Source organism: Chelonia mydas, chromosome 1 (assembly GCF_015237465.2).
Source record: "Chelonia mydas isolate rCheMyd1 chromosome 1, rCheMyd1.pri.v2, whole genome shotgun sequence".
Lineage (NCBI taxonomy): Eukaryota > Metazoa > Chordata > Testudines > Cheloniidae > Chelonia > Chelonia mydas.
The window spans coordinates 345,594,406-345,616,409 of NC_057849.1; the positions used below are offsets into that span (position 1 = coordinate 345,594,406).

The 22,004-nt window shown below is 50.6% G+C and overlaps 1 protein-coding gene across 2 annotated transcripts in view; it reads left to right on the top strand.

Annotated features, from left to right (window-relative positions):
• Positions 1–22,004, top strand: part of SND1 (staphylococcal nuclease and tudor domain containing 1) — a 480,324-nt gene that overhangs the window by 15,704 nt on the left and 442,616 nt on the right. Inside the window, exons 1-4 of one of the 2 annotated variants that reach the window (XM_037889494.2) lie at positions 1,483–1,515; positions 7,618–7,767; positions 12,600–12,720; positions 19,322–19,400. In XM_037889494.2, the coding sequence (XP_037745422.1) occupies positions 1,498–1,515; positions 7,618–7,767; positions 12,600–12,720; positions 19,322–19,400 (368 nt within the window). In that variant the 5' untranslated portion in view covers positions 1,483–1,497. Of the gene's footprint in view, positions 1–1,482; positions 1,516–7,617; positions 7,768–12,599; positions 12,721–19,321; positions 19,401–22,004 lie in introns of those variants that run through there. The other variant, XM_037889493.2, reaches the window with a different exon arrangement.

A 22,004-nucleotide genomic window follows, 5' to 3' on the forward strand; every position in this document is an offset into this window, starting at 1 on the left:
GTGTAACCATGTACTGCCATTAGTTCTGAGCTGTTGCAGCTTTGGACTTGAGTGAGGAACCAGCATCGTTCTGCAGCACGCTTTAAACATCTCTGACCCTGCCTGGGTTGCAGGACAAACTTCCCCAGTCTCCTGACAGTCCGGTCAGTGTAGCAGAGACCTAGCCTTACTAGTGCCTTCGTTTCAAATCACTGTGCAGGAGTGGGGTGGGGGCACATGGCAAGCATGTATTTGGAGCTAAATACCTGTAGGACAAGTTCCCTCTAAGCTGCACGGCTGTGCAGCTACCTGTTAAGCCCTGCGGTGGGGAGAGATGCCTCTCCCCCAGCATGGGCCTGCCACGGTGGGGTGAGGTGCCTCTCTCCATGTGCCCTGCCCCAGCCCCGGCATGGACCTGCTGCGGCTGGGGGAGAGGAGCCTCCCTGCCCCCCAGCCCAGGTGCTGCTGGGGGGAGTCCTCTCTACTTGCTGTAGTCCCCAGCAGCCTGCACCCCAACCCCCTCATCCCTGGCCCCACCCCAGAACTGCACCCCCCAGCCAGAACCCTCACCCTCCCACCCCAATCCTCAGCCCTGAGCCCCCCCCCCACTCCAAACCCCTCAGCCCCACCCCCACCACGTGAATTTTGTTCTGTGTACCAATATGGAGGTGATGTGTCACACAACAAAATTCATTCCACACATGCGTGGGCAAAATTAGAGGGAACACTGCCCCTACGAGGCTGGGTTCTTCCTTATTTATAACTGCGATGTGGCTTACTCTCCCTTTTCCTGTGCAGGAGAGGGGTGGTTTTTATAATCCAGGTAGAGACACGCTCTAGACGTATTCTGGAGTGAGCTCTTGTATCCCCACAGAATCTTGTAGGAGCCTTGGGGAAGTGTGTGTGTGTGTGGCGGGGGCGGGGGGGGGGGGGAGGGTGGCACCGTATCTGCAGCTGTGTTGCTGTTACTCCAGCTCCCATCCGGAGTTATGGGCGGGGAAAGCTTTCCTCCCTGCTACTAGAGAGCTGAGGCCAAATGGCTTTTCTCACCAGCCTGGCAGTGGTGATGGAGGTGGGGGTGTGGTTTAAGCATGCCAAGTGGGTGTTGGGTAGCGTTTGTATAATATGGGACCATGTGTTGTTGGGAGTGAGTTGAGGACTCCAGCTGGGCCTCTCGACTGCCAAGGCTGGACTTGCTGCAGAGGCATGTCATGCCCACCACTGAGGGGGGAGAGAAGGGATCGTCATTTGTGGCTAGAGGACGGTGCCCATGCTCGAGTGGGTCAGAATCGGGGGTGGAAGGATAAGCGTCTGGAGGACTCCAGGGAGGAGAAACTGAAGTTGGCTCTGGAAATTCCTGTTTTTGGATGGCAGCCCTTTCAGGTGATATCCTGGTGACCTTGCTGGTTTCAGTAGGATCCTGGCCAGGGGTAGAACTGGAGCGGGTTTGGAGGTTACCCACGTCTCATGCTTCAGAGGAAGGCTAAAGCCTGAAGGTGGGGACACAGGACTTGATGGATGAATGCTCTGGCTGTGGTGAGTGATTCCCGGGGGGCGGGGAGGGGGATATGTCCCTGTTTGAGGCAGGAGTATTCCGCCCCACCATAGCCGCCTCCTTCTGTCTACCGGGTCTGACGCAGCCCAGAGGAGAGTGTGCTGAACGATGCAAGCAACTGCATTCTCTGCACATCTTGCACCATAGACGCACTCCTACCCTGGACCCTAACTATGGCACTGAATGGTTCATGCTGCCTGCCTGTGCTCCAGCATTGGAGAGCTTGCATTCTCCTTCGGGGAACATCTCCGCTCCCTGTCTGGGCTCAATCTGCTCCGCTTGCTGCCAAACAGCCTCCTTCTTACAGACTTGGAGCAATCCCATAGGAAGAACATGGCTCTGTAGGCCACTGTACATCCAGCTGGCCTGGAAGGAGGGGAGAGCTCACCTGTTAGGTTAGATCTCTGCTCTCCTAGCAGCCTGCCTGAGTGACTGTAGTCTCCCATTAGCCAGGAGGCTGGGCTGGAGTTTGCTTTTTGCATTTGTATTCAAGGCAATTGGGGAAAGGCAAAGAGCAGTCTGAAAACAAGGTTAAAAACATCCACTTTTTACGTTTGTTCAGGGCACTGGATGTTCTGTGACTGGAATATTTGGGCTATAATTCATCTGAATATGGCAGCTGTCCTCAGTGCTCCGGCATGCTGGGAGAACAGGACCTTCTCCTGTAGAGCTCAGTGGATCTGGTTTATTGGTGCCTGTATGGCAAAGGAATTTTCTCTGAACTATAGGCTTGAAAAATTCTCCATCTACTAGCCAGAGAGCTGGCTTACCAGGCAAGGCTGCTCCCATCACCTCACCTGGCTAGGTATCTGTATTCCCGCACACTCTCTTCTTGGCTCAATTGCGATCTGTCCTCTCTGGGCTCTTGGGAGGTGATATCACTCCTCTTCTCCCCCTATAGGGTGCTGGCAGCTTTGCCTTCCTAATGTTCAGTACATCTCGTGGGCATTTGGCTCCCAGACTGCTTGTACATACATCAGCAGATCAGAGTGCTCCTGAGAATCAGACACACCAGGCTGTTTCCTTTGATCCCTCTATTCGCAACCCATAACTGGTCCCAGTAACTGATTAGTGGTTTAGAGAACATATACCTCCTACGAACTTACTCAGCTTGAGATTCCCATGCATTTTATGTAGCACAGGACATTGTCAATGCAATATGATGGCGGAGAAATTACACCCAAACCAGGCAGTTCAGCGTCATGGAGTCTGCAGCCCCTGTAGTGCAAACCCCTTGCCCATCTGTGGGTATTTACCAGAAGGTGACTCTCCTGATGCTTCTGCATTTAGTTCTCCCCTGATGTTGCGCGAATGTGTTTTGTACAGAGTTCCGCGGGGTTCTAGAAAGTGGCAGTGAATCTGACCAGCGCCTAGGCAAAGCAGTGAGCAGTGACAGAGGCACTAGAGGTGCATGCAGACTAGGTAAGGCAGCATTGCATCAGATCAAACATATGGGCTAAAATGTATCTTAGAATGAAAGCTTGGTTCCTGCAGAAACTGATGGCTTAGGCATCCAGCTTGGTAGGAGAGGTTGTGAATTTTTCAAGCCAGGTTCCATGGTGCCCAAAAGAGTCCCCTGCGACCTGATGTGCAGGTCCCCCTCCTTGGCTCTTTTGCAACCCTTGTGATTGCAGCTGAATGGAGGCTGTGCTTGTTGTGGGTACAAGAGCCTTCTGAGTACACCACACAGGCAGGTGCACAGTTACGCTGAGGAGGGAGATAACTGAAGCCAGCGATCTTGGGTCTGAAGGTCAAGTTTGTGTTGGTGCTGGAGGATCCCACGCAGCCAAAATGATGAAAGCTGTCCCAAATGCACAGCCAGCTGAGAAGGCATGTTCTCTGGGCAGACAAATTATATTAACATTTCCAGCACTCTAAGGTCCTGGATCCAGTCAGGCAGTGCCCTAGTCTAGATGCTCTACCAATCCTGTCCCTGCATGAGGAGTAGGATGCTAGTTGATTGCCTGGAGCTGGGCATGCTTATCTCCTAGCTCCTCCTACTTTCTCAGTTGGCAGGTTTCCCCTGGGGTTTTTTCTGTACTGAGAATTAAACTGTAGATTAAGCAGCAGATCGCATGTATCAGTCAGAATTTGTGGGTCATTCCTGGGTGATCCTTCTCCCTGGGTCCAAGCAGGACTAGATGCAGCTCCCTTTGAAGTCTGGAAATGCCCTTCCAGTCTGGCTATTGCACGGAAATCCAGTCCCCCAGGTAGCACTGCATCATGCACCCAATGGGAGATTGAACAAGTGGGGCAGGCAAGAGCAACAGGTGGGTCTTCATGCCAGCTATACAGGGACCTCTGGTATCACACAAGCTTTGCTTCCTGGTCATCCTTCAGTCAGGGCGGCCTGGCCTGTGCTCTTTGGGGCATGCTCACCTTACTGGCTCAGGGTTACTGCTCCTGGGTGCTCCCTTCCCTTGGGGCTAATCATGCTGCCTCTGCACAAACCCAAAATCTGGGGGATCTGGGCCCTGAGTGTAATGAGGTCAGCAGTCCTTCCCAGCAGGCCCTGCTCAGTGAGCAAAACCCTCGAAGTGCTGCGTTTGCTCTCTCCACCAGCTGTGTGTGTTCTGCTGGATATTCCTGATGAAACATGGGTGTTAAATGTCAGTGTGGCTGCCAGTGCCCTCCCACTGCATTGCCCCTCACATCAGCTTGGGAAGCTTTGGCCTGTGATTAAGGTACCTGTTCGTTTTGGTTGTTGGCCCCACGCGTGGTGATGGCACTGCTCTTGCAATTAGACCGCAGCGAAGGCTGTAGTATTTGGATTACGGTGGCACCAAGAACAAACACGTGGCAGATGTGAGTCATGTTGTTTAATGCTTGACTGGGGATGGTGCTTAGATACTGTGGTGATGAGTGTGGTAAAAGAACTGATCTAGGATAGGATAGAGAGGCCCCTGCTGAGATCGGGGCCTGTTGTGCTCAGCCCTGTGCAAATATTTAGTAACTGTACGCTCTTAGGAGCAGGGACTATCACCACAGAATAACATGGGTCTGGGGAGCGAAGGCAGGGAGAGGGGGAAAGTAACTCACCCATGGTCACCCAGCAGGGCAGTGGCAGAGCTGGGAACAGAGCCCAGCTTTCCTCAGCCCCACGACACTGCGCTGTTTCTCCTGTGTGTAACTGCCGAGGGAGACACATGTCTCAGCCAAGTTCTGGGGGGAGCCTGGACATCACTCATTGCAGTCCCTCCTAGCTAGAGAAGAGAACTTGTCTGGCTGCAGCGAATGAGCGATCTAGCACACATGCTGGGGGTTGTTTCTTGAGTGTGGGCTTGGGGAGAACTAGCCAGCTGAGACTGTTAAACCCTGCTGTGCCAAGCCCAGCATGGATTCTCTAGGTGGGGTTGGCCACAAGGGCTCAGTCCTGGTGCTGCAGGGCCTTCGCTGCAAGTGGGAGGATTCTCCCATTAGCACACCCCCACCCCCGCTAATGTGTTCAGGGGGCAGCTCCTGGTGGTGTGGACTTTTACTCAGTGCATTGGAATAAGCCTCTTCCCTTCCCTGGAGAGCCAACAGTTTCAGATGAAATAGACTAGGAACAGATATTGGGTAGGGTTGCCAACTTTCTACTGCTACAAAACTGAACACCCTTGCCCCGCCCCCCTCACTCCATTCCCTCTCTCTCGCTCTCCCCACCCTCACTCGCTCATTTTCACAGGGCTGGCTCGGGGGGCTGGGGTGCAGGAGGGGGTGAGGGCTCTGGCTGGGGGTGTGGGTTCTGGGATGGGGCCAGGGATAAGGGGCTTAAGGTGCAGGAGGGGGCACCAGGCTGGGGGGTGGAACATGGGAGGGGGATCTGGGCTGAGACAGGGGGTTGGGGTGCAGGGTGGGGTACAGGCTCTGGGCTGGGGTTGTAAATTCTGGGGTGGGGCTAGAAATGAGGGCTCCAGGCTGGGGAAGGGGGTTGTGGTGCAGGGTGGTGAGGGCTCCGGCTGGGGGTTCAGACTCTTGGGTGGGGCTGGAGATGAGGGATTTGGGATGCAAGAGGGGGCTCTGGGCTGGGGCTGACTGATTCGGAGTGCAGGAAGGGGATCAGGGCTAAGGCGGAGGTTGGGGCATGGGGCGGGGGGGGGGGGTGAGGATTCCAGCTGGGGGTGCAGGCTCTGGGGTGGGGCTGAGGATGAGGAGTTTGGGGTGTAGGAGGGTTCTCTGGGCTGGGATCAAGGGGTTCGGAGGATGGGAGTGGGATCAGGGCTGGGGTAGGGGGTGGGTTAGTGGTGCAGGGTCCAGGTGGCATTTACCTCAAGAAGCTCCCGGAAGCAGTGCCATGTCCCCCCCTCCGGCTCTTACGTGGAGGTGCGGCCAGGAGGTGTGCTGCCCCATCTGCAGGTGCCACCCCCGCAGCTCCAATTGGTTGTGGCTCCCAGCCAATGGGAGCTGCAGAGCTGGCGCTTGCGGTGGTGGCAGTATGCGGAGCCCCCTGGCTGCCTCTGTGCATAGGAGCTGGAGGGGAGACATGCTGCTGCTTCCGGGAGCCGCGCAGAGCCATGGCAGGCAGGGAGCCTGCCTTAGTCCTGCTGCGCTGCCAACCAGACTTTTAATGAAAAACCGGACACCTGGCAACCCTAATCTTGGGTGAGGCAGGGTGTGGGCTTACTAGTGAGATAGCATGAAGGGCTGCTGGAAGTGGGGTGCGAAGGAGAGGGAGCTGGGTGCATTGCTCTGGGGATTTACAGGCATAAAGGGACAGCAACATGAAGTGCAAAACCTGCCTTGCCCTCGTTTGCATCTAGGGGTCAGCAGTGGTGCGACTGCACAGCTTGCTGACCGCCTATCCCTGACTGTAGGCAAGGCTTGCAAGTGCCACGTGTGAGTAACTTGATAGCAGGAGGCCCAGGGACTGAGCTCTGCTGAACTCCACTTGGGCTCATTTCCCTGGCCCACACAAAGCTCCAGTTGCAAACAAACCTTCGGTGCTGGGGTGCTCACTACCGCTGGCTGTGGTGAGAAATTCTTATGCAGTGCCTTCCTGGGGAATGGGCAGGAAGTCCTGTTAATGTCACACCCCGGTAGTCTGTACCCACCACCTTGCTGCTCTGCATGTCTGCTTGCTCACTGCTGTAAATGCTTGGAGAGCAGCTCGCTACCTCCACTTCAATCTGACATTCGTGCTTTGTCCTGAATCTAATCCATCTGCAGCTGGCTGACCTGGTGGCTCCAGTGAAGCTGGTCATATGATTTCTGGCTAAACCCCACTGCGTCTCTGCTGGTTGGCAGTGTGCTGTGTCTGGCCGCTCGCCTCTGGCCCACTCCTTTGTCACAGTGGGGCCAGCTGTGCCACGCTTTACTTCTGCAGAAAGGGTACCACTTTCTCCTGCCTGCTAACTCCCAGCTGCCTACTGGCATCTCTCCAGATGGGCCCGGCACCCTCTTCCGCAGCAGTGACACTTCTTGCTACCTGCGTAGTGGCTGGAAATGGGCTTAGCTGACTGTACTGCAGAGGCCCAGTGCTAGGATGCACATGGAGCTCTCTAGTCTAAGGTCCCGGGGTGCTGTTCAGCAGAGTAAAACCAAACTGCTGTCCCTTGGGGCTCAGGTACATTGTCCATTTCTGTGGACTTGAAAATCCAGGTTTGCAGCAAAAGAGCAAAGTTCTGTTAAAATTCCACCTGTAGATGAACTCTAGTGTTTAACTCCCGCAGTGAGGTTGGGTCTGAAGTGTTTGCCGTGGACAGAACTCGATCTGCTGCGGTTGGTGAGCTTTGAGGGGGTGCATCCAGGAAAGGGTGTGGGAGGGAATGGAAGTTGGGGCCAGCAGTGGCTGTTCTGAAAACACCCCTGTTTAAGTGGGGAAATTTTTAAGGTGCTGTTAGGAAGTGGGGAGAGTGATGCTTGGACATAATGGTGAGTACCAGGAATACGGCCTAGATACAGGAACTGAGTGGGGTGAATTTGATGATGAAGGGCCCATTACAGCGGAAGAGCAACTCCAGATCTGTAAGTGGGATCCCAGGTCCCCGTCAGCACAAGGCCCAAGGCAGGGATGGGGTGGAACCAGATATCATGCTTGAAGCTTCTTCAAGGGTTTAACTTTGCTGTTGGAGTACTAATGTTCTCTGTCTGCCTCCCTGCAGGTTCTCTCAGGCTGCGCCATCATTGTCCGAGGGCAGCCCCGTGGGGGGCCCCCTCCGGAGCGGCAGATCAACCTCAGCAATATCCGTGCTGGAAACCTCGCCCGCCGGGCTGCTGCAGGACAGCCAGATGCCAAGGATACCCCTGATGAGGTAGGTGTCTCCTTGCTGGCCAACAGGCTGGTGCATAAGGCTGGATTGCATTCAACTCCTCATGCTCAGAGCACCTTGTACTGTGGCCAGGAGCTTAATTTAGAATAAATCAGGGAGATACCCTAATGTGCTTGCCACCCAAATACTGCCTAGCCCTGGCAGATCGCCCAAAAGTAAACCTCAAGCCAGCAGTGATTTTTGCACTGATCAAGAGCTCAGTAGAGCAAGTCCTCGGTCTTGGACCAGCGTAACTTGATCCATGAGGTGGTGCTCCTTGCTGGGGGGGTCGGTGCAGACACAATGCCCAGATGTGGCACGTGGGGGTGCTGTGCTGCAGGGAGTGGGCTTGCATCTGATCCCAAAGTCCCACTGTTGTGCTGCAGAGAGCAGTAGGGGTGCTCTCCCTTATGTGCTGACCTAATGCCCCAGTGTGGTCATAGGGGGCGCTGTGAATTGGGGGTCAGGCACAGAGTCCTGGGCAGATTCTTGTTTCAGCCTTGTTTTGTCTTTACATTTCTTTAGCTGAAACAGAAGAGCACAGTTAATTGTCCTCACCTGCTGCTGTGTTGTCACTCAGTTTGTTGAATGCTTGCTCAGAGGGAGTGGAATGCGCCATCTATTGAAACCACAGGGCTTCTTCCTACAGCCTCTGTGCTATCTAAGTAGTGACCAGGCCCAGCCCTGCTTAGCTCAAGAGTCAAATGGGACACAGCTGGAGGTGGGAAGGGAAATGATGATTATCTGAGAGGGTGTGTGAAAAGACTAATTCACAATTGCCCAGCCCAAAAGGGTTTTACTCACAGCTCAGATCCCTCTTTAGCTAGGCAGGCAGGCATCATTCTCCAAATTTACTGGTTTAAAATGAACAGATTCTGTATTTGAGTAATCGTGTAGTGTAGCAGTGAGCTTCCCCTCCAGTGCCCCAGGTAAATCTTCCATGCTAATGTACAGCCTTGTTTTTTTCCAAGGAGGCGGAGACTGGAGGAGGGAAATGCATCCATGGGATGGGAGGTGGGCATGGGAATAGATGCTGGCTCTGCAGCTCCCCACTGGGGGATAAATGGGACTCCAGGCGCCGCCTTTTGCCCACCAGGATCACCAGCACAAAATGTTTATAGAACTTACCCATGGCTGTGCTGTGAGAGAAGCAAATTTCAGCTGCAAGGCTGATGTCTCATTACCATAGGGTCCCCTGCTTCACTTTAGCACGACACAAGCTACAGGCTGCAGGATGCTAACTCAACCCAGGAGACTCTGAGCTGCCTTTGACTCACTGCTTTGCTCGAGGGCTAAATATAGAGGATTTAAAAGTTCCTCAAAACCAGGCTTATTGCTACCTGCTCCAAAGGGCAGGTATTAATGCAGCACACCCTCCTCCCAACCCCTTGTTCTGGCTGTAGGCACTCAGACTGGCCATGTTTGAGTGCAGGGCATTTTTTTTCAGTGCCGAGTGAGGGAGCATAGAGACAGGGCCAGGTCGGGGTGTATTATCCAGGGCTGTATATTGCATTACATTCTGTCCTGAGATTGAGGGTTCTGTAACTCGAGGTTTTATGTAGTGTTTTGGCTCCAATTACTCAGCTATGGGTTTCCTTCAGTGTCTGAACTGATACTGTTAGGATACAGTAGCCTGGTACATCCTGTCCAGTGTTTGGTAAGGAGTTTAGACAATGGATATCTACTGGAGGATCTTGCTGCGGGTGAATTAGCAGGGTACTCTATATGGGCAGTTAACCACTCACTTTCAGGCCTGCATATTAATTGCAGGCCATTGGTGTCAGTGCCTGAAGTTGGCACAGCTCTGATCTTCCACTGCTGGAAGAGTGGGGGAAAGGAATTCCCCACCTATCCTCCAGAACATGGTGTTCTTGTCTGAGGCTGGGTATCGGCGGCTATGTGCTTTGCAGATGGCACATCAGTAACGGGTGGAAGCTAGGGTGAAATTAGAACTTTTCAGTCCAGAGTGGGGTGCAGTGTTTTCAGTGTAGTTACTGGGTTCTGTTCCCAGTTCAGATGCTGATCAACTGTTAACCTGAGCAAGTTGCTTTACCTCTTAGTGCTTGTTTGAAGAATAAATAGAGCTGTTTGAGAATTTGAGTAAATGGATATTGTCGGAAAACGCTGATTCATTCAAACTAAAACGCTTTGTGGGAAAGGGTTAATTTCAATGGATAAGAAAATTTTGAAAAACTTTTGAAGATTCAAAATTAAGCTTTAATCAAAATGAAATATTACAGTTGACCTGATCAGAATTTCTTTTGGATGTTTGGCTTGCAAAGAGTCTAGATTTTGACATTGTCCTGATGTGGGTTGGGAATTTTTTTCAAATTTATTGAAAAGGAAAAGTTTCCTGCCCAGCTCTAAAAATCAAGGACTTTGTGTTCCCTGTGATCCCCTGTGATGCACCATCTTGGGGAACAATATTTTGGCAGAGTATCCACATGTCCCATTTCAAAGCAAATGAGGAGGTGAGGCTGGGGATAATACTGAAAAATTAGCCTAGAACATCTTAGTGGTTAAGACACCTTCAGGGCAACATTCACTTAAGCAGGCCATGTTTTCGTAGGCACTGCGAGCCAATGTATATAACGAACAAAGGGCTATCCTAAACCAGTTTGAAGAGACGTCTCACTTCTGACTTCTCCTCTTTCTGGTCCTGATATGTGAGCTGCTCTGAAGATGGACTTCTGGTCACATCCTGTTGAAATAGTAGGGGAGACATTCCTTACACTAGAGGAATCCCTGTGTGGATTCTCTGGTCTGTGTAGTGCAAGAGATCAGACTGGAGGATCATGATGGTCCCTTCTGGTCTGAAATGCTGAGTATTTGCAGCAGTTGGATATCAGCATGTGTACGGTCCCGATCTAAGCACTTCGTGTTGTTGATTTGCAGGGAACAGAACAAAGGTTCAGGGACTTGCTTTTGGGGTCATGTGACAGATCAGAGTTTTAGGATGAGTAGCTGTTTGCTTCCATTAATGGAGAGGTTCTCGGAACAAATTTTTTGGTGGCTTCAGAGTGCGGCCACCAACTCTTGCTGGTGGCGCGCTCACACTTTTTTCTAAAATACTTAATTAGCTGTAGGAAAAACAAATGTGCATATAGACCCAGGCAAATCATTGTAATTTATTTATTGCTAGCTAGTTAGTCTGTTGTGAAAAGTGATATTAACAAACATACAAGTATCACTCTTCACAGCAGACTTACTCAGTGTCAACAAGCCTGGGGACAAATTAAGCCCTAGATGGGGGGACTGGGGAGGCAGTGGAGGGTTGGAGTCTGAAGCCCTGTGGCCAGAGCCTGCCGCCCTGCTGTCCTGCCACGCCAGGCCCAAAGCCTGAACGCCATCGCCCCTGGGTGGGAAACTCACCTGCTGCCAGGTCCTCCAGTGGTGTGCCTCAAGTATCTCCGCGGGGGGAGCAGGGCTCAACCACTGCTGGCGGCCCCAGCAAGCAGCACCAAGGCGGTGAATCCAGGAGCAACAGGAAGGGGCTGCTGCTTTGGCCCCCCCACTCCACCCCAGTAACAGCCCAGGAGGCTGTGGCTGCAAGAAAAGCTCCTGGTGGCAGCATGCGGCATATGCTGATTGCTCACTGAGTGGTAATGAACTTGCCCCATGTCCTCTTTTGGATAGAGGTGGTGGAGTTAGAACTAAACCAAACCTGGGATACCCACCCTCCCTGTGTTAGGTGCAGTATAGAGCTCCCTTAAACTGCAGGTCTCCTTGCAATGAGACTCTCCCTGGGGAGATTGTCTCCTGAACATCTTGTGTAGATGTATAAATGTCTTCTGCTTTATAAAATCATGCCTGTCAGTTCAGCTAATTGTTGGTGGCTAGCACAGTGTTCTCCCCAGCCCATTTTCTCTGCCCGCCTGATCCTGCAGTGGTGATGTGATGCTGAGTTTGTGCCCTTGCAGCCTTTCTGGGGTTGGAGTGTGGGCTGGAGCATAGGACTAGGAGGGAGGGGGAAGAGCTCAGATCCCCCTGATGAGGCAGTATGGGCATACAAACTACCATAGCACATTAGACCGGAAATAGCCATTAGCTCATTTAAACCCCCATCCCCAGGCCAGGATTGCTCCTTAGTATGTTTCCCAGTGCTGTTTGGTTCAGCTTTAATTGTCTAGTGTTGGGGTTTCCACCTGTGCCTTGGGGAGGCGATTTCACAGCTGTATTCTTACTGTGAGGATCTTCAATCTGTAGTTTCCTCTGGCTGAATTTATGCAAGTGAGAGAGTAGGGAGGAGCTGTTGCCAGCCCGAGGCCCTAAGGCATGGTCTCAGTCTCAGCAGGGAAAACGATCTGGACAGTATTCATTGTTTCCTGTGGAGTGGTTGTGATCCTGACCACTTTGGAGCAGATCAAGAGGACAGCAATAGTTTAAATGTTGTCTTCTAACTGGGGCTGCTCCTGACCTGTCAGTGCTGGACACATCTACTTTCCTCTGGATGCCTCCAGGTATCTTTGGCTTCCAAACCACTGAACTGCAGGTGGCCTCATGGGGGTCTCCTGCAGAAGCAGCGAAACGCTGTCTGGCCAAGAGAACACCTAGCTCCTTCGCAGCTCTTTTCATCAGCAGGTCCCAGTATGAAGGAGGTCAGTATCATTGACCCCATTTTACAGATGGGGAAACTGAGTAACTTGCCCAGGGTTACCCAGTAGGCCAGTATTGGTGAGACTAGGACCCATATCTCCTGAGTCCCAATCCAGTGCTCTGTTTACTAGGCAACACTGCCTCCCTATGAGATCTCTCTGCACTGTGTCCAGGGAACCCTTAGGGTGTGATGGTGCCCACTTTGACCTCCAGTGACTAAGTTTTCTGTTTTCCCCCAGCCTTGGGGATTTCCAGCTCGTGAGTTCCTGCGAAAGAAGCTCATTGGGAAGGAGGTGTGCTTCACTGTGGAGTACAAGACCCCGCAAGGCCGGGAGTATGGCATGGTGTACCTTGGGAAAGGTGAGTAGTGTCTAGGGAGCTGCCAGACACGCACAGGGCAAAGTCTGCCGTGCAGGTGGGTGAGGTGACGTGCTGCCCCTCAGTCTGAAGATGCTGCAAGTCCGTGTGAACCTGACACCCAGCTGTACATTGCCCTTCTTCCTATTGTGGCATCTTCCATAGTGCAGGCCTCAGGCTGCCATTTATGGCATTGTCACTAATTCTAGGGAAATTCAGGTGTGGGTTCTTACTGGACCTCTGGGTACCCACTGGAATTGGATGCTGGGTTCCTATAGTGTAGTTTGCTTTGCTGGAGCTGCAGACTGTCATTGTTGAATGTGTTTGGGCTCCAGGCTGCTTCAGGTCATGGTGCTAATTGAATTCCCTTAGATTTCCTTTTGCAGCCCTTATAGCCATTATAAATCTTGTGGCTTTAGTCAGCCGGAGACAGGCAACGGAAAGGAGTTCTCCTAGCTCCCTTTTCGTTAGTTAGCATCCTTGGACTGTTGTGTGTTGGTCAGTACAGTGAGAATTGATGTTCGTTGCCCATGGTGCTGCTTGAGAACAGCGACTCAGAAGTGGGTGATCTGGCACTTATAAAACGGGAGTAGCCCTTTTGAATGCGCCCGTTGCCCTTTTTAGGCCTTTGCTTTAGTTTAGCTTTTGAATGTTCTGTAACTTACAGCTTCCTTCATACAAAGCGTCACTGAGCAGCTTGCAATGAGCTGGAACAGCATGCTTAGACGGAGTCTGTTAGGGTCGTTCCAGCATGCAGAAAGGAGCAAAGCTACCTACGGAGCAAGGGAAAAGGATCTGAGCTGTAAAAGTGGCCCAGCTGCCATAAATATTCGCAGGCCTAGTTCCAGTGAGGAGGGGCTGGGGCTCAAGGAAGAGGAAGGCAAGTTGTGTGGTCTGAAGTTGAGCTCGACTAGAAAACATTTTATGCCCTGAGCATTCATCAGTCCATGCTCTTGTTTCTGTTCTGCTGATCGCCGAGAATTTAGTTTGTACATCGTTGTCCTTTGCTATGGACTGGGTCAGAAACCCAAATCTGTGTTCTTCCCCACTCCAGGAGTTTTTGAAAGAGTGGGGGAAAAGGCGGTCATACACACACAGCTCCCAGCATAATGGGGCCCTGATTCTGATTTCTGGGGGCCTTTGGGTGCTTTCAAAGATTACCAGGCCAGTAGGGACCACTCTGATCGTCTAATCTGACCTCCTGTGTAACACAAGCCGTAGAACATCACAATAATTCCTAGAGCAGAGCTTTTAGGAAAACATACACCCTTGTTTTTAAAAATGGCTAGTGATGGAGAATCCACCACAACCCTTGGTAAATGGCTCCAATGGTGGTTTACCCTCGCTAAGACTAAGCTGGGGGGAGGAAATTCGAGCAAAGCTTGGGTAGAGAGAAGCATGTGAGGAAAGAGGCTATAAGGTGTTGGGTGGAGAGGGAACAGACACAAACCAACAGAGACACCACAGACTGACAAGACGTGGAGAGAAGCCAAGAATGAGTGTCCAACAAAAGTCAGACACGCATAGGAAGTCATTTTGCTTTTCATTGACACAGAGTTGATTATCATCAGGTCACAGTTAAAAGCAGTGCACAAGTTGGGCACAGCTTGATTTATTCTTTGAAAATGGTAGGGAGTCTGGGGGCATGAAGACTTTATACAATTACTCAGAGGCTTCTAATTTTTTAGCCCGGTTCCTGTGTAAGCACCCCTTTGGAACGCATATACATGCATGATGAAAATGAGGCATACATTTAACAGTGAGGGTAATTAACCACTGGAACAATTTACCAAGGGTTGTGCTGGCAATTCTTAAATCCAGCCTAGAAGTTTTGCTGAAAGCTCTGCTCTAGGGCTTGTTTAGGGGAAGGTCTCTGGCCTGTGTTATAGAGGAGGTCAGACTAAATGATCACAATGGTCCTTTCTGGCCTTGGAATCTGAGTAAGGCTTATTCCAAAATGGTGCAGTGGGGTTAAAGACCTTGCAGACTCTAAGTAATAGTTGGCCAGGTCAGCATTTGAATGGGAGACCTTCAGAGAGCTCCTAGAGGATGCTCTGGAATGAAACACACTGTTATGCCCATGGTACTATCGCTTTCCTCTTCCCTGAACTCCAGGTGCACGTCGGTAGTAAAAATGAGGGGGACTGACAGGAGGACAGCCCTGGTTGCCTTCCTCTCCATGCTACATTTCCCTTCATTTCTCCTGTTCTCTCCATTCTTTGTTCACTATTGTCTGTTTTGCTTATTCCCTTTGCCTTTACTGCTTGTTGGGTCTCTGTGGGCAGTGGTGTGACTTTTGGTTTTCCCCAGGGGTGCTTCCCCCTTCCCCCAATGCCCCACACTTGCTCTGCCTCTTTCTGCCCCTACTTCGCCCCTTCCCGCTTCCCCAGAGCCCCTCCCTGAGTCACCAATCAGCTGTTTGGTGATGCCCCTGATTGGCAGTGGTGCCACTGAACAGCTGTGGCTGGTGGGTTCTGACCACCTACTTTTCCCTGTGGGTGTTCCAGCCCCAGAGCACCCATAGAGGCAGCGCCTGTGTCTGCGGAGACAGGAGTTCTGCTTCACGCAGGGAGGTGGCTGAAGAAGCTGAATAGGACTGGCTTCTTGTTGCCTAAATAGGGCAAATGCATTTTGCTTCCCCCTCCCTCAGCATGCTGGATTAGGTAGTTCCTGCTCCTCAGCTGTCAGTCCAGTGCACAAGGATCTGAAGTGTCCAGGGGAGAAGGCTGAACCCAAGCCAATGTGCAGTTAGCTGCTGGGTCACTGTCCAAAGAGGAAAAGGATAATGCTACCCAGTCATACAGTGCTGTCCTAACCTAGCTGTAGACTAACAGGAGCATAACTTTCATCAGCCTTCGGAGTGTCTGGGTCACTAGTGAGTCTTCAGTCTTTTCCATCTCGCTGCATGCAAGGGATTGTTCCCTGCTAAACCTGTGTGTTTTATGCTTCAGGGCATGAGCCAACCTCTAATGGGCACTTGCAGGAAATTTTCCCTGGAGTCAGGTTGTCCCATTATTGCTATTGCCCCAGCCTCTGGAGCAGCTTGCAGTTGGAGACAGGACATGGCACTAGATGGACTGCTCATCTGATCCAGTCTGGCTGCTGCTGCCCTTAGGAGGGAAGGATGGGTATCAGTGCTTAGGGCACTAGCCTGGCACTTGGCAGACCTTGGCCAGTTCTGTGCTCTGGTACAGACTGCATATGGCCTTGGGTGAGTCTCTGTCTCTGGGCCTCGTTTCCCCCTCCTGTTCTACCGTATAAGGGCATAGGAGGATAAGTGCATTAAAGACTGAGACACGGGGGCCAGATAAGAACCGTAGGTTCTTACAAGTCCCAAGCATTGTGGCTTCCACCCCTTCCATAAAGGCTGAGTGCACAGCCTCCTGCATCTCGTGGTCGGGAGTCTTCACCAGTGCTCTGCTCAAGTAGACTTCCTTAATGTCCTCCTGCTGCCCCTACTTATTTCTATTTGGCTGTGGTAATCCCTTCGTAGTCACCTGTTCCCAGTGTTTTCAGGGCTTTCCTCCGTAGCGGTGTAACCAAGTGGTCTCTCAGCTGCCCATGTCCGATCTCCACTCTGTTGCTCTTTCCTGAACTCCCATCTGTCAGTCCTGTCTAACTCGCTAACACCAGTATGATCCAACTTGAGTTTCTGCTCAGGAGAGACCTGGAAATTGAGTCCAGTCCATGGCAGGTACAAAGCCAGAAGTGGGTATAAGGAGTGCCTGCCTTGCCAGCATGCTCAACTCCTCCCCCTCTTACAAACCAAAGGACCATTCACTCTTTGGTCTCTCCCAGGCCTTCCAATAAGGGGCTGCAGCTGTATGTAACCTGTCACCAGCCTGCCAACAGTAACTGCTATTGGTTGCTGTTGAACCAGTGACAGAGATAAGCTGCTGCCCTGCCAGTGTCTGAGCTATCCAGCGTATCACACAGGAATTGACAGACTGGATCAGACCCATGGTGCATCTGGCCTGGTCTCCAACAGTGGCCAGCACCAAATGCTTCAGAGGGAGGTGTGAGAACCCCCTCAGTAGCCAGTTGTGGGATAATCTGCACCCATAATCCTTTTGAAAAGCTGATGCTATGACTGACTCCTTGGGAGAGGACCATTGTCTCTGCAACTCCCTGGCTTCTGTACCAAATCCATTCTTCTGTTGGGAATCCTGGAGCGTTCGTGTATTTATCATCAGAAGGCAGAAGCAAAGTGCATAGTCTGCTGGAAATAAATCTTGAAAGGATTTTGTTCTGAAGTGACACTGCTATCGGTTTAAGTGCTCTGTTTCAGTGTTCTTCCTCCTTGTTCTCTGCCACATAAAAGATTTTTATGACAGGCTTCCTGTGTAGGTGTCTCCCTTATTGTTAAACTGTGTGACAGGACAGGATTTAGATGAATAGACGAAGCATAAAACATTTCCTGATGAAGTTTGTCAAGATGTCAATACAATTAACAATGCCACAACAGCCGCACCAGGCAGGTGCCTTCCTCCAGCTGGATTCTAGCTCTCTATTAGTGGTCAGAAGCCTGTAACCTTTGTAACTTGTTCTTAGCTTTGGGCTGAGCAGAGTGGGAGAAGCGCACACCTTATGAATTTGGAACACCCCAGCTGCGACCTTAGAACCAAGCTGGATTTGTCCTCCCCTTCTGGTTCTCTTTTGAGGATGTAGCATCACTTATTTCTTCTTTTGGATGGCTAACAGGAGAGTTTTCCCCCATTATGAAGTGCAAAAGGATTGTTACAGTTCTAGAAATGTCTGAGGAAATCTGACATGGATTCATTCCGAATGTACGTAGAGCCAGAGGCTGCTGCAGCCTCATCTGGGTAGACCATGAACTTGGGGGGAGAGCAAAGCAAAAACCTTACCCCTTCAGATCACCCAAGTTGTCAGTTCCTGCCAGCTACTAATCTGCCCCCTTCCTTGCCAACAAACTGTTCCAGCCTCTCAGGCTGGAGAGAACCCCATGTCTGAGTCAGTGTCTGTTCTGTGGACGCCTGTCAGACATACCCTCTGATGGCTGTGGTCAGGTGTGACCCATCGCTGCCACATTAGCCATAAAGTTGGCTGATTCTGCACAGAATCAGTGTTTGTGTGGCTGTGTGTTATCGTAGCAGTTGACGATCTCACCCTTTCCTGGGACAACAGCGTTTGATTAGAATTCTGTTTTTTTCCGGTGGCATTTCAAAAGCCCCTTTGATCCTGTTGCATATAATTACCTCCATATCCTATGCAATGGCTTCTGCTGCAGAGGATGACCTGGTCACGTATGAATATTTTTTCCCAGACTGATACGCAGATCTTATGTCAGATTTTCTCCCTTATTCTTTCCCTCTTCCCTTGCCTTAGTTGTCATCAGAGTGGCATGCCCCATACATTTTTATCCTTGTGCTTTGCTGACACCAAACTCCTCCTTGACAACCAGTGCCTATTGTATCATGGTGCCACCAGACTGGCACTTTTGATCTAGGTGTTCCCTGGGGCAAAGTGACACTCAGTGGTATTGCTGATCTGTGAGACTGGGGCTCCTGAATCACTTCAGCACTTCCAGGAAATCTGCCTGAAGTGGCCACGTGGCAGCTGCTAGAACCCTGTTTTCTGGCCAACCCCTCCTTCACCTCTCCGAGGGTGTGGAGGGATTGTCAAGGTGGTAGTTTGGAGGAAATGCGAATCAAACTCCAAAATGACTGGGTGAAAGTGGTTAGCTGGGGAATTAACTGTCAGTTGTGAGCAGAGTTCACTTGTGCTAAAGTGCTTTTCATGCTTTTTGTGGGTGCAGTGATCTATATTCCATGTGGGGGCAGTGGTTTGTGATGGTGAAAGTTGTGAATGCTAGCTGTGGGGACAGAAGCCCCTCTAGAGCCTAGATGGCACAAGGCAAAGTTCACTCTACTGTTCCCCCGCCTTGCTAATATCGTTTAGTTTACTGTCCCATTCAATCCTTGGCTTCTCAGCCAAAATTGCCAGATGCGGATGCCTGTCGCTGGTAATGCCTTCCAGTCTTCACTGAGCTGGGGCTGGATTTGAATAGAAAACATTATAGGTTCCATGCTTGCTTAGTGGCCACCATGCCAGCAAGTTTGCCTGTGAATTCCTTCTGAAATTAGTGAAGCATTATGGCTGTTCTGTTAACATCGTGCCTTGTAAACATCTAATCCACTAACGTGTAGACCAGTGGTTCTCAACCTGTTTACCATCGGGGGCTGCATATGCAGCTCTCTGTTTTATGTGGGCTGCAGCCACACAATGTATATACTACCTGTATGGCCCTGAGGATGTCACATGAGGTGCGATTGTGTGCTGATTGGGCCGCAAGCAGCCCATGGGCTGTGGGTTGAGAGCTACTGGTGTAGATGGACAATGGAGGTGCCAAGGTGTGCACATAACAAGCCTAACTTTCCATCGAAGTATCTTTAACCTTGCCCTCCCTTTGCCTCCTTGTTTGTTGCTTCCAGTAGTTGTCTTGATTGATATTTCGGTCACAAGACTTTTTGTCTATAAAGAGCCTCCTGTATAACTGTCTCTCGTCCAAAGAGATGCTATGCAGTGACAGCACTCGGAATTTTGCTCTCAGTGAATCTGATTTCATTTCTTCCCCTCTTACCAGACACGACTGGGGAGAACATTGCCGAGTCTCTCGTGGCAGAAGGCCTGGCCTCTCGCAGGGAAGGAATCCGAGCCAATAAGTACGTATATTTCCTGCTCTCCTCTAAACTTGTCCTGGGGTTCAGATGTTTTGTGGCACTTGACTTTCCCAAACAGCTTTGCGTTGATGACAAGACAAAGCTGTTGATGAATTACTTCCTCACTGCTGTTCTGGGACCAGCTGTTGGTTGAGTTCTAGGCTTTATGTAGTATGGTGTCGGGTGTTTTATCTCAGGCTATGCTAGCAACTTCCCAGCTGCAAGTCAGTGGGACTTGTGCTCCGAAGTCACACCCTTGGGTGCCTAAGTATAGGCTTAGGAGCCAGACTTTAGGGTATTTTTGAACATTTTAGCCTGTGATTAAAAATGTCAATAACTTAATGTATTGGAAGGCCAAACTTTTAACTCTGAAGCAGTTTATTTGTGAAGTGACAAAGATTTAGCTATGAAACATTTTGCTACTAAACCGGTTGGCTTGCTGGGAACAGGCATTCCAAAATAGCAGCTTCCCCCTCCTTTGAGGTCATGGCAGAGGGAGGGTAAAACACCCCCCCTCCCCTCCCCCCGGCTTCTCCTATACTCAAGAGCTACTGAAAACCTGAGACACATCTCTAGCTGCAAAACAACCTCTTTGAGGCTGTCCTGGGCTTGCTCTGTCAGAACATGCTGATGCAATGGAAGATAACACTGCAATTAACACAGATTTTCCCATCTCTGTACCCCACAGATGCAACACTCACTCAGCCCACATGCATGCAGCCCTTGCTGTCTGCCAGGATGTACACTTGTGTTAGAGCCTTGGAGTTGACATGTTAACTTTCTGGTTTCCCTGTCCCATGTTTGGAAGTGATATCCCCAAAGTTTTCATGAGTAGCTCTTCCACTGGCCATCTCTTGGGAGACCCAGGATTTTAACTACAGGATATCCCAGGATCTCCCCAGTGCATCCCTAGGCGTGGGTTATTGTATTACATGGGGTGTGAATTGTCTATGGAGCTGTTCTATATATAGCTGTTGGATGCTATTTTATCCTTTTTCGGGTTGGAAGCATGCCTGCATCGTTTCCTCAAGGCCGTTACTAGTATGCTTGGGTGTCTTCCACTGAAGCTTTTCATAGTACAGTCTGTAAGCAGGTATGTTGAGTAAACATTGCCCACATTGCTAAGGGTCTGGATGTGGCTGTTTTAGCTCCAGTCTTGCCAATAAAGAAAATTCTGCAGTGCCAGGCATTTCCCGGGAGAGATGGGGGCCCTGAATTAAGCTCTTCTTGCTCTTGGTTGCCTCTTTCAGGAACCAAGGCACTAAAAGCTTTCTTCTAGTGATAGTACTTGAGGTGTGTACAGTAGTGCTTTGCAATCGCCCTACTGGGAAGGGAGGTATAATCCCCATTGTTTCCCTATCTGCAGTAGTTAATGACTCCCCCAGCGTCAGCCAGCAAGGCAGTGGTGCCATGAGCATGGCACATCTGCAATGCCTGATGCCCAGTTTCTGCTTGGTCCACTAGACTGGGCTGTCACTCAGGATCCATTGAGCTCTGTGGTGCAGACCTCATTGCCCGACTCATCCAGAACTACTGGTCAAATATAGATTTCAGAGTAGCAGCCGTGTTAGTCTGTATTTGCAAAAAGAAAAGGAGGACTTGTGGCACCTTAGAGACTAAAACATTTATTTGAGCATAAGCTTTCGTGAGCTACAGCATTCAGTGGAAACTACAGATTTATATATACAGAGAACATGAAACAATGGGTGTTACCATACACACTGTAAGGAGAGTGATCACTTAAGATGAGCTAATACCAGCAGGAGAGCCGGGGTGGGAGGGAAGAAAACCTTTTGTAGTGATACTCAAGGTGGGCCATTTCCAGCAGTTGACAAGAACGTCTGAGGAACAGTGGGGGTGGGGGAAATAAACATGGGGAAATAGTTTTACTTTGTGTAATGACCCGTCCACTCCCAGTCTCTATTCAAGCCTAAGTTAATTGTATCCAGTTTGCAAATTAATTCCAATTCAGCAGTCTCTGGTTGGAGTCTCGGCGTATGTGTGTGTATATATATATGTATATGTGTGTGTATGTGTATATGTATATATATATGTGTGTGTATGTATGTATGTGTATATACACACACACACAAATATAGACTTGTATTTAGATAATGCCTTGTTTCCTGAAAGGCTGCAAATGGCTTCCCAAGCTACAGGCACAACTCACATCACCCACTACTGAAACACAGCCCCTTCTGAAGTCTTTTCTATGCTAGAACACGTGCGAAACGCCCGTCAGGCCTGAAAATGCATCCGCTCCCTCACATACATCTTCCAGTGGGGAAGAATCACCACCGTGATTACTTTCACTAAGCAAGGCTCTGCCCTTCTGCATCCCATCCTGGGTCACTGCACCAATGTAATTCCTGCTTTGGCATGAAATTCTAGTGATGCAGCTCCAGCAGAGCCCTGAGTTCTCCCAGGGCAATCCCGCTATGCAGCCTGTGGACATGGCATGGTGTGTGCACCTTAAACAGGAGAGTTAGGCTGGACTCTCGGGACCAACACACGTTGCAACAGTGCAATTTTCTGTTGCCAAGCTTTGGGAAGAATAAGGCAATTATTTAACTGAACGCAGCAGCATAGCTGTTCAGAGCACAAAGT